This window comes from Alosa pseudoharengus, unplaced genomic scaffold (genome assembly GCF_046254945.1).
Source record: "Alosa pseudoharengus isolate Yale_2024_CS ecotype anadromous, Long Island Sound unplaced genomic scaffold, YU_APseudo_1.1 YU_APseudo_1.1_scf_8, whole genome shotgun sequence".
NCBI classification, from domain to species: Eukaryota; Metazoa; Chordata; class Actinopteri; order Clupeiformes; family Clupeidae; genus Alosa; species Alosa pseudoharengus.
In genome coordinates this window covers 16,827,650-16,843,330 of record NW_027468870.1, presented here as the reverse complement: position 1 = coordinate 16,843,330, position 15,681 = coordinate 16,827,650, and the positions used below count along the sequence as shown (strand labels likewise).

The 15,681-nt window shown below is 40.6% G+C and overlaps 2 protein-coding genes across 2 annotated transcripts; both read right to left on the bottom strand.

Moving 5' to 3' along the window:
* Nucleotides 1–29: 29 nt before the first annotated feature.
* On the bottom strand, nucleotides 30–8,621 carry slc9a6b (solute carrier family 9 member 6b). Its single transcript, XM_076274790.1, has 16 exons — nucleotides 8,206–8,621; nucleotides 7,561–7,760; nucleotides 7,336–7,413; nucleotides 6,924–7,000; nucleotides 6,728–6,840; nucleotides 5,888–5,993; nucleotides 5,329–5,470; nucleotides 4,798–4,903; nucleotides 3,900–3,988; nucleotides 3,575–3,688; nucleotides 3,339–3,450; nucleotides 2,659–2,812; nucleotides 2,443–2,473; nucleotides 2,179–2,264; nucleotides 1,290–1,395; nucleotides 30–966 (listed from the first exon to the last, which is right to left on the bottom strand). The coding sequence occupies exons 1-16, from the start codon at nucleotides 8,486–8,488 to the stop codon at nucleotides 820–822; spliced, it is 1,944 nt and encodes a 647-aa protein (XP_076130905.1). The 5' UTR covers nucleotides 8,489–8,621; the 3' UTR covers nucleotides 30–819.
* A 137-nt stretch (nucleotides 8,622–8,758) lies between these two features.
* Nucleotides 8,759–15,421, bottom strand: txndc15 (thioredoxin domain containing 15). The gene is made up of 5 exons (XM_076273604.1): nucleotides 15,224–15,421; nucleotides 14,597–15,039; nucleotides 14,309–14,472; nucleotides 9,299–9,429; nucleotides 8,759–9,190 (listed from the first exon to the last, which is right to left on the bottom strand). Exons 1-5 carry the CDS (start codon nucleotides 15,303–15,305, stop codon nucleotides 8,994–8,996), a joined length of 1,017 nt encoding a protein of 338 aa, XP_076129719.1. The 5' UTR covers nucleotides 15,306–15,421; the 3' UTR covers nucleotides 8,759–8,993.
* Between the last annotated feature and the right edge of the window lie 260 nt (nucleotides 15,422–15,681).

Sequence of the window (15,681 nt, the reverse complement as noted above, 5' to 3'; positions counted from 1 at the left end):
GCAGAACTTTAACTTCAGAGATCACAACACAAAGTGCATAAAACGTTTAATCAGTGACTTTACAGGACAAGTCTCATTAGTGTACAAAGTCATCTCTTATAAGTCATTTGGACATGACCCTATTTGTGGAGTGAGGTTAGACAATACAGCATTAGGCACTTAGTGCAGGTGCACAGTTTGGCTTTATCATTGCACAGACAAAAAATAAAGTACTTGGCTGTAACACAGGGTTAATCTCACTACCCCTGTTGCCTCTTGGCAAAATCACTAGAAACACTCTTCTTTCCAAACATTAAATACCAAGGAAAGAAAAACTAACTCTAACAGTAACACGGGATAGAAGTGACAAAGAAACACAAATTCGCCAGTGGATGAGACAAATAAATATGTAAAATAAATACTTACGCACACACACCACACACAAACACAACAGTGCGCAAATACACAGAAATCTTAATCCAGAATAGAAATTAATTCTCACAAATAATTTGTCCATATTAAAACTTGGAGGTATAATAACTGTTGTTGGCTTTAACATGAATTAGCTAGATGAATGACTCACTTTCAAGGAGTCTTACCATTAATACTTCCTAAGTGTAGTGTTTTAAGGTACGATTAAAAACAAGCTAAAAAAAACTAAATCACATAAAATCCTGAAACAACAGGAATATCACACACTTATTGCTTACCCTATACACATCTAGGGGTTGGCCTCAAAATCTGGCAGCAAGGGTGTTAAAAAGGCTAGGAGGGATCACGTACAGTATTTGTCAGTAGGTCGTAGCAGGATGTAACTCATAATAGGAACTCATCTTTTGCTTAACCAGAAGGCACTTTGGGTCCATATAAGTGGTTGGAGGAGCTGCTTCGCGTAACAGCGCTGATAGCTGTGTCAGTGTACATGGGGCTGCCCATGCCCTCGTTGCCAATCAGCTCAGAGTCCTCATCATGTAGGCCACCTCCGCTCTACAGCAGGCCACAAACACACCAGACAACAAACAAACAATAAACAACAAACAAACGATGACATGCTTGTAACACACACCGCACCTGCAGGGTGTCAGGTACTACTGATATGCATGTAGTATAAATAATGCATGTATACATAAGAATATTTGTCTGCATGATTGCTATCAGTTCAACTTCAGGTATGTGTGTCTGTGTTTGTAAGACAGTGAGTTAGATTGAGAGGTAAAACAAATAGACAAGTTTGTGTATTTATGTTTATGTGTATGTGACAGAAAGAAGATAAATATATGTGTGTGTGTGTGTGTGTGTGCTAGACTCACCTGGTAGGCCTGTGAGGTGGTGAGACAACGTGCCAGAGGTCCACAGCACGTGGGCAGTGTGGTGGTGAGTGGTGGTCCACTGTGTGTCAGGAATGGCTTCAGGTATCTGGAGCATAAAGTCAAGGCCTTCACCACTCACTGTCCCACTCTTAACATCACCAAAGCCCTTTTAGGCAAGTCCCTTCACTCGGCCGCCATATTGCAACGCATTTTGGGCAGGGGCGGAATATGTGTAGACGACTGCCATGTTTGCGTTACAAACTAACCCCATACATTTCTATGGGAGATTCTTTGAGTGCTGTGTCTCCTCATTAGAAAGTTTCTGGCATCACCCACACAGGGACAACTCTCTTGCTAGTTATTCACCGATATCGCCCCCTAGTGGACATCATTTTAGCCCTTCCTACATCAGCAGGTTTAAATGTGCGCTAACACTGTTACACATCTATTTTATCCATTTTGTTATTACAACTCTTCTGATTCCATCTTATCTCATGGGTCAATGTGCCGATGGTAGTGTAGTGGTTAAGGAGCTGGGCTAGCGGGCAGTAGCCTGAAAGATGTGGTTTCAATTCCCGGCTTCCACCGTTGTGTTCTTGAGCAAGGCTCTTAACCCCAAGTTGCTCTGGGGACAATGTAATCCCTTGTAATATAGTTGACATAGGTAAGTCACTTTGGGCATCAGTGTCTGCTAAATGAATAAATGCAATGAGAATGACATGAACAAGGAAGATTTGAGAAATCCATCCTCCACAAGACACTGGCCCTTTCACTGTAGTTTTGTGCACTGTGGGAGTGCAAAAGCAGGCATTTTGTTTTTTTTAACCATGTTAAGTGTAAGTGTATAAGGTCTGAATCCTTAGAATCCTTGGTATCTGAATTAGGATACTTGTGGTCAAAGGAGTGCCACATCCTGAAGGGCCAGGCTCCCTCATGTCTGACACCCCTCCTCTCGATCCCGTCCACACCAGTGATCTGCGTGTACAGACAGACAGATCAAAAACACAAGCACACAAACATTTACATTACTTGAGCGTAAACTAATAATATATCTGTTAGACAACTACATATTAATTGTTCTATGGCTAATTAAATTAGGGACTACAGTATCATTGTTTCTATGGAAGTGGCACACAATATGACCACAACTTACAGGATTGTCTTGGTCTGAATCCACCCCCACACTGTGAAAGAGAGCAATAAAAGCTAATTTATAGCTTGTTCATACATCATTTTAATCAAGAGTGCTATTGCCTTTTTACACAGTGCATTCGGACCGGCTGAAACATGGATCAGAACATATCTTCCGTCCCGCATTATTGGGAATGAAGAGGTCACAGCACAAGTGACTAGGGTCCAGTCCACTCACCGAATGTTCATGAAGGACAGCAGCTGAGTGGTGCCACCCCCACACACCCACACGGTGAAGAAGACGATGAGGAGGGTGCTGGAGAACGTCATCCGCCGGGCGTACGTTGTTGTGTCCCGGATGGCCAGGGCGAACGCCATGGCCCCACGCAGACCTGGGAGGGCCCAGGAATGGAGATTGGGGGGTTTTAACGGGACTGATAAGACAGGGCTAAAGTACCACAGCATGAGGTGGGGGCCCCACACTAGCGATCTACCTTAGACACAAATATAGAATACAGATGAATATAGAGTCTGTTGGTTGGGTGTTTTACTGTGACATTTTAACAAGACTTTCTGTAAAAGAAAAAAAAGAAAAATAAGTCATGACACTTTGTCCACTTTGGCTGGAAAGTTGGAAAAAGCTTTTTGTGAACAAAAGTTTGAAGAAAGCTGCTAAGTGCAAAAGTACTATCTGTGACGGCACAGAGAGTAGAACAAGCAGTCTATTATCTGGAAGATGACCGTAGTTACCTATTAACCATTCAACTGACAGTGAGGTGTTTAATAATCATGATGTCAGACTTGATAAAAAAACGTTCCCATGCTCAGACACGTCTCTCCTGTTCTCCTAATCAGCTACATCATAGGGCTATAAAACAGAGAGGGGAACAGAGTGGGAAAGCATATGACTGAGCTTACCTGAAAACATCATGACATGCTGGAAATTGGAGCTGATCTTGTTTTTGCGGCCAAGGTTGAGCAGGAAGGAGAGAGGATAGATATTTGCTGCCCGGCCAAGAAACACAGCGAGCTATCGGGGCAGTAGTCAAGGGCTGATATGGAAAAAGAACTGTTCAACACTAATGACCCAAAAATTAACAGACTGGATAAGACCTGTTTCCTTACAGGTCATGCTGTTTGCAACATTAGGATACAAATGCTCCCAGAATGAAGAGGGGGTTGAATACATGATACTGGAAGGAGAATAAAGTCAAGCCCATGTAAGAGAAGATGAAGTTTTCAGCCAGGAAATTCAGCAACTCAAAAAGCTGTGAGAGGGGGGAAAAGTCCAGGTTAACACTACAAATTACACAGAGGTTTTGTTTTTACCACTCTTGGCACATGTGTTTGTTTCTGAACAATAAACTAATTGTGTAATTTAATCATAAATCACTGATATTTACCTTTATTAAAATGATATCACAAAAACATCAAATGAGTAACAAATGGTTGACATAAACTTGCAGGGATGGGCATCACCTGTTTGGTCCTGTCCTTGGACTCGTCTGAGAGGTTGTTGTACGTGTAGTGGGCCTGAGTCATTCCGCAGAAAAGCACAGCTACAACACCTGTGGAAAGACACCAGGAGTACAAAAATATATCAGTAGGAAATATGGTGGTTTGTATATGAGAACGGGGACGGTGGCAGAACGTAGTAAGAGAATCTGCGGCACCAGATCACCGCATTGTCATCACGGGGTGGTTTAAGCACCTCTACGACCCTGCAGGCAAAGTTGGCCCAGATGTACGGTGGCCGAGAAGGGCCATAACGTACAGATGTCATCATGCTGAAATGGCAGAGGGAGAGGGGGAAAACCAAGAGTGACCCAAACCCACTGTCCCAACTAGGACATCAGTCCTACATCTGGAAAAAAATCACCATGCGGAAATACCAGGAAAAGAATAAGCAGATGCAGGACTGAAAATAGCCCTCTTAGTAGGCCTACAGAGATTTGAAAGGAAGGTGAACTGTGTGAGGAGTGTATAGACATGGAAATAATCAGACAAGTAAAGACAAGGAGATAACCACAGAGCAGTCAGGCAGCTGCCATGGCAGATCTTTGCCCCTCTCCCCATCTTAAAAAAGTGTACAAATATTCCAGCACCTGGATCCTGATGCAGATGATTGTGTAGGAGGACTGAGGTATGGTTACCCCCAACCTTATAGGGAAATTTGAATCATGTAAGCAGACGGACACACACACGGACACGGACACACACACACACACATTATATTACACATTATAATATTAAATAATATATTATGATACACAGTCCCAGACAGTCACATATTTCTTCTCTAGTACCCTGACCACTTATGTATCTTTGTGGGTTTGACTGTCCTGTTGTTTGCCTGACTGTGCCTTGTTGCTGGTACCTGTGAATCCACAGGCCTCGGCCAGCAGGAAGGTGCTCCAGGACATGAGGAAGAACAGGCCCGTCTCCAGCAGGGGAAACTCGTGCAGCTTTGTGAACTTGGTGACGTGCGGACAGACACAGAGTCAAGGAGAGGAGCAGAGCACACGACTGCAGATAACACTGAGTCAACAGCACAAGCCTTCCCACAGGCGGACATTTACAGAGGGTTAATCACAAAGGGTAAATAGTACAGAGCAATAGAAGTCCCCACAGATACTTTGCCTACATGCAGGACGATTCAAGAATTTTTTTTGCCAACGGCCATTTGCCTTTTAAATACTGTAACTTATAGTGATTTTCATTTATTTTAACCCTGCAGATTTCATATTTGGAAAGGTAATGTGTTTATGCTATGGTGTTCATGTATTTATTGTCCTTTATATGTCAGTTGTGATTTGTTTGGCTGAGGTATCTATGGATACTGCTGTCTTTTCTACAAATTGAAGGTAATAAAGATGTCCATTTTAAACAGGTTATCTGTAAAGGATATGAGAGAGGTCATAACACCAGTAATCACTCCAAGGGCAAAGGATCCACTGAAGACAACCAGGAACACACCAATAGACTTCAGCATGGCACTACCATCAAATGTGTGGTTGTTATCTCCTGCTGGCTGGTAAGCTATAATAGATCTGTGGGGCAATGGCAAACATAAAAGAATACAATTTCCACTGTATGACAAAGCTGAAAAAAAAAAAGCAGATGTTGACTAATGCAGTGGTTCTTAACTGGTCTGGCTTTGGGACCCACAATTTTCCATGTTCATTTAGTCGTGACCCATATTTATTTTATCGTTCAAGCCAACAAATAAGGTGAACTACATGGTGAGACACGCAAAGTGTGTGAGTGTAGGCCTACTTGTTTGGAACATGCTGATGTTTGACATTACATTTATGGAGTCTTCAGGATATTAAGATATTAGATCTTAAATGGGTGATTATTTATTTATTTTTTTACCCACAAGCTCCGCGACCCACCCAGAATGGTTCCGCGACCCACTTTTTGGTCCCGACCCACCAGTTAAAACACTGGACTAATGGTAAACTTACGAGGACAAAACGATGGCCACAGCATCATTAAGAACGCTCTCCCCAAACAGCAACGCGTAAAGGTCCACGTCCACCTTCAGCTCATTAAATATGGCAAGAACTGTCACTACAGAAAACAAAAGACACTATTAAAGGGTGTACAACTTCAGAGAGTGAGATCAATGCCAAGGTACATTACACACTTAGGCTTCAGTTTACTACATGTTTACTTAATATTAATGAGGACATATTTGCTGGACAGCTAATCACATCCTGTGACTATGATGTCTTAAACTTATTTTCAATGTTCTGTGGAGAGGGGAGCCCTCTAGTGGAAACCAAGAAACCAAGAGAATATTTCTGTCCCAGAATGTCTAAATGTTCTTTGAGAAACCAAGAGAATATCTCCTGCTGTTTATCTCCCTCCTGGAATAAAATCAATATTAACCAAAACCAAAGCTGATTTAACTGGTGTACCATTGTACACTGTACATACAAAATATAGTTTTCATAAAACAAAAGAAATTGTTTGCACCCTGGGCATGATGAGCTGCTATGATTCCCAAAATACTTTATTTCCAAGTCAAAACAAGCATTCACAAAGGTCTCAATAGGATTGTTGTTTTGCACGATGTGTCTAAATTGAGATTTCACAGATCAACTGTGCCTATACTGGGAAACACAGTAACAGTGTTTACACTAAACACAATTGCAAAACATCCACTTTCAAGTGTTTTGTTTTGTGTGTGTTAATTTTTGCCTTTGTGTTTACATATAGGACATTTGGAAATTGTGTAATAAAAGTGATATCATTGTTTATGTCACTAAATGCCTTAATGAGAATAGTTGCATGCAATGTACCTGGATCTGTGGCAGAGATTATGGCACCAAAGAAAAGGCAATCGGTGAAGAAAAAGTCCCCTTGAATTTGGCCTACAGCTTTCATAAAAGCGACACAGCCATACAGTAACAACCTACAATAAAGGAACAGTTTAGTCAGGCAAGGCTCATGATATTACACCGGTAATGAAGGAAACACAGTGCACATTGCACTCACCCAATGACAATGCATGAGATGGCTGTGCCCACAAAAGCATAAGACAGAATAGAGCCCAGATTTCTGAAGAAATGCCTCTGAAAATACAGAAACCAAGAACAAGCCAGGGTAGTCAGTTTTTACCGCAGAGAAAAAAAAGAAAATGTGTCTTGACTTCTACTGGCATGATGATGTAACTCACAGTCGTGATATGTTGGTGTTCCCCAACATTAGACCACTTAGTTTCTCTATTTCTTTCTAAAGTGCATGTTAACACCTCAACATGCACAGCATTAGCCTTCAAAACACACTACAAACATTTTGATGTTTGCCATTATGGTGGGCCTGCAAGTGAGCTGTGTGCGAAGGATCTCTGATTTCACTGACACATGAGCATTTGTTTAAGCATTTGTTTAAGGTTGCGTAACCGTACCCTTTTCAGGCTGTAGCCTGCATGAAAGATTATAGGAGGCAGCAGGATATTGAAGAAAATCTCTGGGTCAAAGGTGACCTGGTGAAGAGAAGAAAGCTTACTGTTGAAAACTAAGACAATCTCCAGTGCAACAGGTCAAAGTCATTACTCTCAATAGGACTTTGAATAATGATGACGAAGCACAAGGACAACATTGTTTGTTTTCAGTCATAATTTGGTAGGTACCTTCTTCAGCATTTCAGCATCTGGGACATCTTGCCCATCAGTATCTCGTACTTCACCCTTCAGTGTGTACTCGTAAAACTGACCACTGACATTGACCAGTATGGTGGCTGGACTGGAAGTCATGGCACAGCTCAAAGTGACATTGTTAAGATCCCTTTGTCCATGCACCCCAAAACGTAGTATCACACCAACCAACAAGCCTGTTAATAAATAAATAAAATAAAAAAAACATTACAGAGTAGTATGAGTTATTACTTGCATTACTACCACATTGGAAAACATCGTGGCCTAAATCAAAGTGTTTACTTGTGCTGGGAAGGACACATAGTCAATTTAGGCGCTGCCCATTATGAATTTCTGTTCCATCGGATACCTGTGACCAAGGGGGCAAAAACTTGATAACTAGGACCTAGTAGTGATTGTTAAACTAGGCTCTAGCGTCAAGGGTCTGAACACGAGTTTCTAATCTGTAAAAATTAGACAGCACAAGCCCAAGAAAGTTAACACAGAATATCAGATAACCCTATCAGTGGTGAATAAATGACTGTCAGGCTTATGATATTAACATATTTCCAAGTGGACATGTGGTACCAAGCACAAGTTTAGGCTAGTTGCAGGCTGCCACATCATCCCTCATATTCTTACCATAGATCATTGCCAGTCCTGTTTCATGTAAAAATCTGAAACGGCGATGCTTGAAGAGCCATATTGTTAAAATGGTTAGCGTTAGAAGCATAATAAAAATGAGAAGATCGGCACTATCCTGTCTGTGGTCTTCTTCTGCTTTTCTTTCTGATATTACATTTGCCATACCGGTGTTCTGGTTTTGACAACTTATATTAGGTAACGTTAACAGACATATTATGCAAACTAAAACGACCAATTCAGTTTTTTTCAGAGAGTTGTAACTTCTGCTTTTAGATCCCATCGTGTAACCATTTAACGTCAAATCTCCGCAATATAAATTAACTATGCAGTCGTTGTCATCGTTCTGCAAACTTAAGTAGCACGGACTACAGAAGTCTATGCAGTTTTGACTGTAAGCGATAGCAACTGCTACTTTTTTGACAGCGGAAGTCCAAACGTGTAAATAACTGAATCCATTTCAAAATAAAAGCCAAACTCATGCAATGACCACATTCAACTAATAGCAAAATAACACCAATATGAATAGCATCAAAGCACCATAGACCGTTGGTTGGTTGATTATTTTTTTTATTCAGAGAAATCGAATGATTGCAAAAGTTAAAAGCATGACAAATGTGAAGAAATTAGAAAACCTCTGAAATGAAATCTGCTCAGTGCAACCCCAAATCTCCAAACACAATAAATACACCAATCCCAATCACAATGTCACTTGTGAGGGGACGTGAAGAAAATAATTACAACAAACAAACAAACAAAACAAAAAACAGCAGTGTAACTGCCAGTGCTTAGTCCTGATGTTCATGATCTTGTCCTGGTATGAGCCAGCGGACGCTGTCTGTTCGCAAGATGGCATACACTGTAAAGCCAATTATAAACAGGATAGAGAAGACAAGGAGCCAATCTATGCTCTTCACAGGCACACTTGGAAGAGGACCGATAGTATCCTCCTCTGTCACAATCTGATCTGAAATGGCTTCAAAACCTGCAAGAAAACAGATGACATCAACATAAGTTACTGACAGACTAACATTTGTTTAGACAAACTGCTGTTAGACAATGGTTTTTAAATGTAATGTTTTTATACACTAACCTGTTTGATTGACTATGAATGATGTCAGTGTTTCAAGGGTTCTGTCTGTGTGATTAAACCTGGCCATTGGTTTCACTCCTTGAAACAACAGTATGTTGGGGACTGCAACTGTACCAAATCGCGTGGAAAGACTGAAAAAGATTAAGAGCACAAGTAGGCTAAATGTCTACATTTACACTACATACAATTTGTTGGTATAATATTTAATCACTGTTTAATAAATTTGACATTTAAGGTAGAGCCTACAATTCTGGCAAGAGGTTGTTGATACTGCATCTCAGTGTAATGTTTACAGTGTACATAGAATGCTTTATGACAGTGACATAAAGCATGACCAACTGCAGTCATGCTCTATTGTATATTACATATGAAGGAGCCCAAACAGTTAGTTAATGGTACGAGCTGTATTCGTGTCACCTGCCTGAAGTATTCAATGATACAAGGATACAAGGAAGTTTATTGTCACATGCATATAGTTACTGGATGTAAGAAATGCAGTGAAATTATGGCTGGTGTCAGCCTATTTGTGCATTTATAGAGGGGAGGGGGGGGGGGTAAAAAATGCAGTAGAAGAGGGGTTTAGTAAATTAAGTGGCAAGGGCTGCATAAGAAAGGTGGGGGAGGATTGGGATTGGGGGGGGGCACCAACAAGGAGCACCCAAGAGCAACAGGGGCAAGGAAAAACTCCCTTACTAAGGAAGAAACCTTGGGCAGATCCACGGCTCAAGAGACTAACCCAACTGCCAGGAGTCTTGGTTTGTGTGTTGGGGGATGACAAGGGAGATGGGATAGTGTGCTGTGTATGTGGGGAGAGGGCAGTGTGCAATATGTCATGAGACAATGTGCTGTGTATGGGGGGGGCAGTGTGCTGTAAGTATGTTGGGGATGTGTGTTGGAGAAGCTTCCTGATGAAATAATGTGCTGTGTATGTAGGGGAGAGGAGGGGGACAGTGTACTGCAAGTATGGTGAAGGGACTTACTATTGCAAGCAGAGTACTGTATGTATGATGTATGTGATGAGTGATGACAGTGAAGATGTGTGTGTGGGCGGGAGGGGAGTGGAGCAGTGACTGTGTGTGTGTGTTTATGTGTAGTGTGTGTGTGGGTAGGTGGGGGCAGTGTGCTGTAAGTATGTAGAGGATGTGTGTTGAAGAAGATCCTGAAGACAATGTGCTGTGTATGTAGGAGGGGGCAGTGTGCAGCAAGTATGTAGAGGAGGCTTACTGTAGCAAGCAGTGTGCTGTATGTATGTGAGTTGATGACAGTGATGATGTAAGTGTGTGTGTTTTTTGTGTGTGTGTGTTGGGGATGGGGGGCAGAAAAGCTAGGCAATCAAGGACATGGGTAGATAGATGGAGGAGAAATCAAAAATAATAAATAAAAAGTTCTATGGAGATGTGCAAAAGTTGGAGAAAGTCAGATATTTGTGTGTGTGTGTGTGTGTGTGTGTGTGTGTGTGTGTGTGTGAGTGTGTTTTGACGTTGATGAAATAAGAAAATAAATAAAAAGGTCTGTAGCATAGAGAGAGGGATGTAAAAGTGCTACAAGTCATGTAGGTGTGTGTGTGTGTGTGTGTGTGGGGGGTCATGAGTGCTGAGGAGTGAATGAGTGCAAAGTCAGTATAGTGTGAGTTCAGGGTTGGGACATGTTTGAGAGTGCTGAGTAGTGAATGTGTGCAAAGTCAGTATAGTGTGAGTTCAGAGTTCGGATGGCCTGGGGATAAAAACTTCTCCTGAGTCTCTCAGTTCTGGCTTTGTGACTACATAGGCGTCTTCTTAATTTCAGCGGTAGGAATAATCCATTGTTAGGATGAGAAGAGTCCTTCAGAATCTTTTGGGCTCTTAGGAGTACTCTTCTGGAATAGATATCTTGTAGAGCAGGGAGTTGAGTTCTTATAGTACGTTCAGCTGAGTGCACTACTCTCTGCAGAGTACTACAATCTCTAACTGTGGAGTTCCCATACCAGGTGATGATGCTACCAGTTAGAACACTCTCAACCGCTGAAGTGTAGAAGGCCTTCATGATGGATGTAGAAACTTTGAATTTCCTTAGCTGACGAAGGAAGTACGGGTCATTCCGTGTCAAATCACCCATTGGCTGGCAGGTCACCCTCTCCCAAAAAATCTGAAAAAAATCACAGGTGTTTGTAAACCAAACCTATGCATAAATCTTAAATAGTATATCTGTATCACTAATGGTTCCAAAACTACAGCCCTTTGAAGTTTCAAGTCATTTTAAGCATCGTGGTGAACAATCATTTTTGTTCAACTTCCAACATTATTGGCTCTTTTGGTATTTCACACACATTAGTTAAACTATGTGAATAGAAGTACATTTTCCTGTTGAATTAAACAATCCAATCAAATCAGGTGTATCTTGTGTAATTTCCCCTCTGCAAAGCTCTGAAAATGGCTATAAATTCATTATGTGAAAAAACATCACCACCTTTGAGGGCTTGTCATTCAAAAAGTATGTGACAAAAATTCATCAGATTTTTTTCCCACTCATGTATGGATTATAAGGTCATGTCCATGCATTAACTTTGGTTGTTAACATTATCATATTGTCAGAGCATTTTTATTAAATTGGGCTTGATTTTCAAAAAGCCTGTTTTCATCTTCTCATTTCACCACGTGGACAGTTAACAGGATTTTTTTTTAATTTTACCATATATCATTCTGTATGTGAGGATCATCTGCCCAAAATTTGGGCTTGTTGCTGAGTTTCTTCATTGAGATAAGATTTTTTACAAATATTGTCTATAAATCCACTGAATTTGTACTTTATCTGCAGTACCACTTTGCACCACATGTGGTGCTCTTTTAATACAATGACAGTCAATGGAAGAGTAAGAGAGTCACTTGTTTGCTGCACATATCCAATCTAAACACACAGTTTATGGTTCATATGGTTCAAGTAAAAAGGGGTTTCGAAAATTCAGTGCATTGTCAGATGCAGAAAAATCAATACTAAAGATTTATCATCTTTTTACAAATGCCTCTTGGATCCACGAGTCCTCAAACCTTGTTATGAATACTTGTGATGTAAACACACATGGTCATCTTCATCAAGTGAAATACCTTGATGAACTGAATTTTAGAAACCCATTGTTTGATTGTTTGTTAAAGCACTGATCTCCATCTTGATGCTCTTTGTCTATGTATCACAGAGGACTGCATCCCAAGCATATGACGATGAATATAGACTTTGCCTAACCAGCTGGCTAAAAAATATTAAAGTGCTCACATAGGCACTGATAGGTTGAAGCTGGTGTAGAAAACTCATTACAAAGATGGTAATTATGCTAAATCCTCTTGCTGCATGTATGATGACCAGTCAGTCTTATGTGTGTATAATTTACTTGATCAGTTTATTTTCTCTAAATAAGATTTATGTATGAGTAGTATGTTGTTCATGTTGCAATAATTATTTGGACCAATTCAACTATGAACCATAAACTGTGTGTTTAGATTGGATATGTGCAGCAAACAAGTGACTCTCTTACTCTTCCATTGACTTCCATTGTATTAAAAGAGCACCACATGTGGTGCAAAGTGGTACTGCAGATCCAGTACAAATTCAGTGGATTTATAGACAATATTTAAAAAAAATCTTATCTCAATGAAGAAACTCAGCAACAAGCCCAAATTTTGGGCAGATGATCCTCACATACAGAATGATATATGGTAAAATTAAAAAAAATCCTGTTAACTGTCCACGTGGTGAAATGAGAAGATGAAAACAGGCTTTTTAAAAATCAAGCCCAATTTTAAAAAAAATGCTCTGAAAATATGAAAATGATAACAACCAAAGTTAATGCATGGACAGGACCTTATAATACATATATGTGTAGGAAAAAAATCTGATGAATTTGTGTCACATACTTTTTTAATTGAGAAGCCCTCAAAGGTGATGATGTCTTTTCATATTATGAATTTATAGCCATTTTCAGAGCTTTGCAGAGGGGAAAGTATACAAGATACGTCTGATCCGATTGGATTTTTTAATTCAACAGGAAAATGTACTTCTATTCACATAGTTTCACTAATGTGTGTGAAATACCAAAAGAGCCAATAATGCTGGAAGTTGAACAAAAAGGATTGTTCACCACAATGCTTAAAATGACTTGAAGTTTCAAAGGGCTGTAGTTTTGCAACGATTAGTTATACAGATATACTATTTAAGATCTATGCATGGATTTGGTCTACAAGCACCTGTGATTTTTTTCAGATTTTTTCGGAGAGGGTCGCCTGCCAAATTGCGCTGAAATTGGGTGATTTCACACGGAATGACCCAGTAGAGTCGTTGTCTGGACTTCTTCAGAACATATTGAGTGTTAACAGTCCATGTTAAGTCTTCAGTAATGTGGACACCAAGGTATTTAAAACTTGTGACTCTCTCTACAGGTTGCCCGCTGATCATTAGTGGGGTGTAACTGTAGTTCTGCTGCTGCCTTCTGTAATCCACTACCATTTCCTTGGTTTTATTGACATTCAGTGTCAACCTGTTAGATTGACACCACTGTGCCACCTCATCAACCTGATCCAAGTAGAGCTGTTCAATCCAAGTAGTTACTTTACATTGTTGAGCACCAGTGCTGATGGTTAATGTGTCAGATGTCAGACCCCCCACTCTAACCACTTGTGAACGGTTGGTGAGAAAGTCAAAATCCAGTGACACAGGGTGGTGTTCAGTTCTAAGGCCTTCATCTTTGTGACCAAGGTGAGAGGTACTATCGTGTTGAATGCTGAACTAAAGTCAATGAACAGCATCCTCACATAATTCCCATTCCCCTCCTCCAGGTGAGTTAAGGTGGTTTGCATGAGTAATTTAATGCATTCTAAGTTAACTTTGTTATTTGGTTAACAATTAGTATTCTTCTCACTGATAAGAACATCACACTGAGTTAAAAAAAAAAAGCCTTTATCTACTTCAACAGTGCCTTGTTCACCTGCAAAAATGCAGATATCTGCTTAATTATAAAGACAGCCATATACTGTTTGGACTGACCTGCCATGCTGAGAGGCATCCAGAGCCAAGAAGTGCATTGTGGGAAACACACGGGGTACTGCATTGAAGTGTGGGGCAAGGCTGGCAGAGAACTGGCACCAAGTAGTGAAAAACAGAACCAGGGAGCATTCTGTGCCATTGACGTTAAGAAAATCCATCAAGTCCTGCGGAAACACAAACAACAGCATGCATTTCAACAGACTTTCTAGGCAGGTCAGTCATTCTTTGTATTCATGTAAACATGGAATAATGAAATGTAGGCTACGGTAGCATTTATAATAGGCCCACCTGTGATGCATTGAGAACCTGAACTGTGAAATTGTCCATTCCGGTGATATTTCTTTTATCGCAGTTCACTTTATATGTTTTTGCTGTTTCTGTTGCGTTTTCTTCGCTAGCCAAACTATCGGTGTGGATCATTTCTAAAGTTAGGCGTTCCTCGTTCTCTTTGACGTCCAACTCGTCTGCCTCCTCTGGAGTCTCACTGACACATGTCTCCTCCTCATCACAAGGAGCCGTGAACCCGGTGATGGGATCTGCAGAGTTTGGGATGAGTGACTCGATTCCAGCTGAATTGGGTGGTACCTCAATTCCCATCACTGCATCTGCTATTTCAGCGGTTTTGTACTGCTGTTTAGTAACAACCTGTGTTTCCTCCATCGTATATTCGAGAGTCTGCTCTGCGTCCATGTAATCATCTGACACCTTGAACTCAGGGACCTCATCTTTATCTGAGAAAAGAAGGCATAATGTTTAACCTTCGTGACTGCAGAGGAAGTACAACTATTCAGGCAAATTCTGGCACATACAAACATATTTATATTCATTGCGACATGCTGTTAACATCTGTTTAGTTAGCAGCTACCCTAACATAAGGTTAGCTAGCTATTCCACCCATCATCTCACTTAACCTACCTGGGCTTGCTGTAAATGAAATAACAAAAAGGGAAAACGATAAAATGCATAAAAATTCCAACGTAATCACTGCACATCCCATGGTAGTTATTTTAAAACGTGACAAGATGGTAAAAGCATGTTTAATAGCAATATTTTACATGCATCGAGAAAAAGTTAGCATAACGTCTCTAGAGAAGCAGACACAGTGAACGCAGACCCTGTGAAGAATCTTTTCCGGTTCAAAGTTCATCAGCGATATCCAATAAGAATAGCAGAACATTTCATCCCTGCCTTGCTTTTTGAGCACACATCCGTAAGCCTCCAATTTACAAGATCTGAGCGTTTAAAGCAACATTTAAGTCATATTTAGTTTTATAGTAGTTATATAGCTAGTCCAAATGCAAACATAATGACAATGCCACAAAAAAGCAATTTAAGAGGGGTCAAAACTTTGCCACATATTGACCCATTTGAAA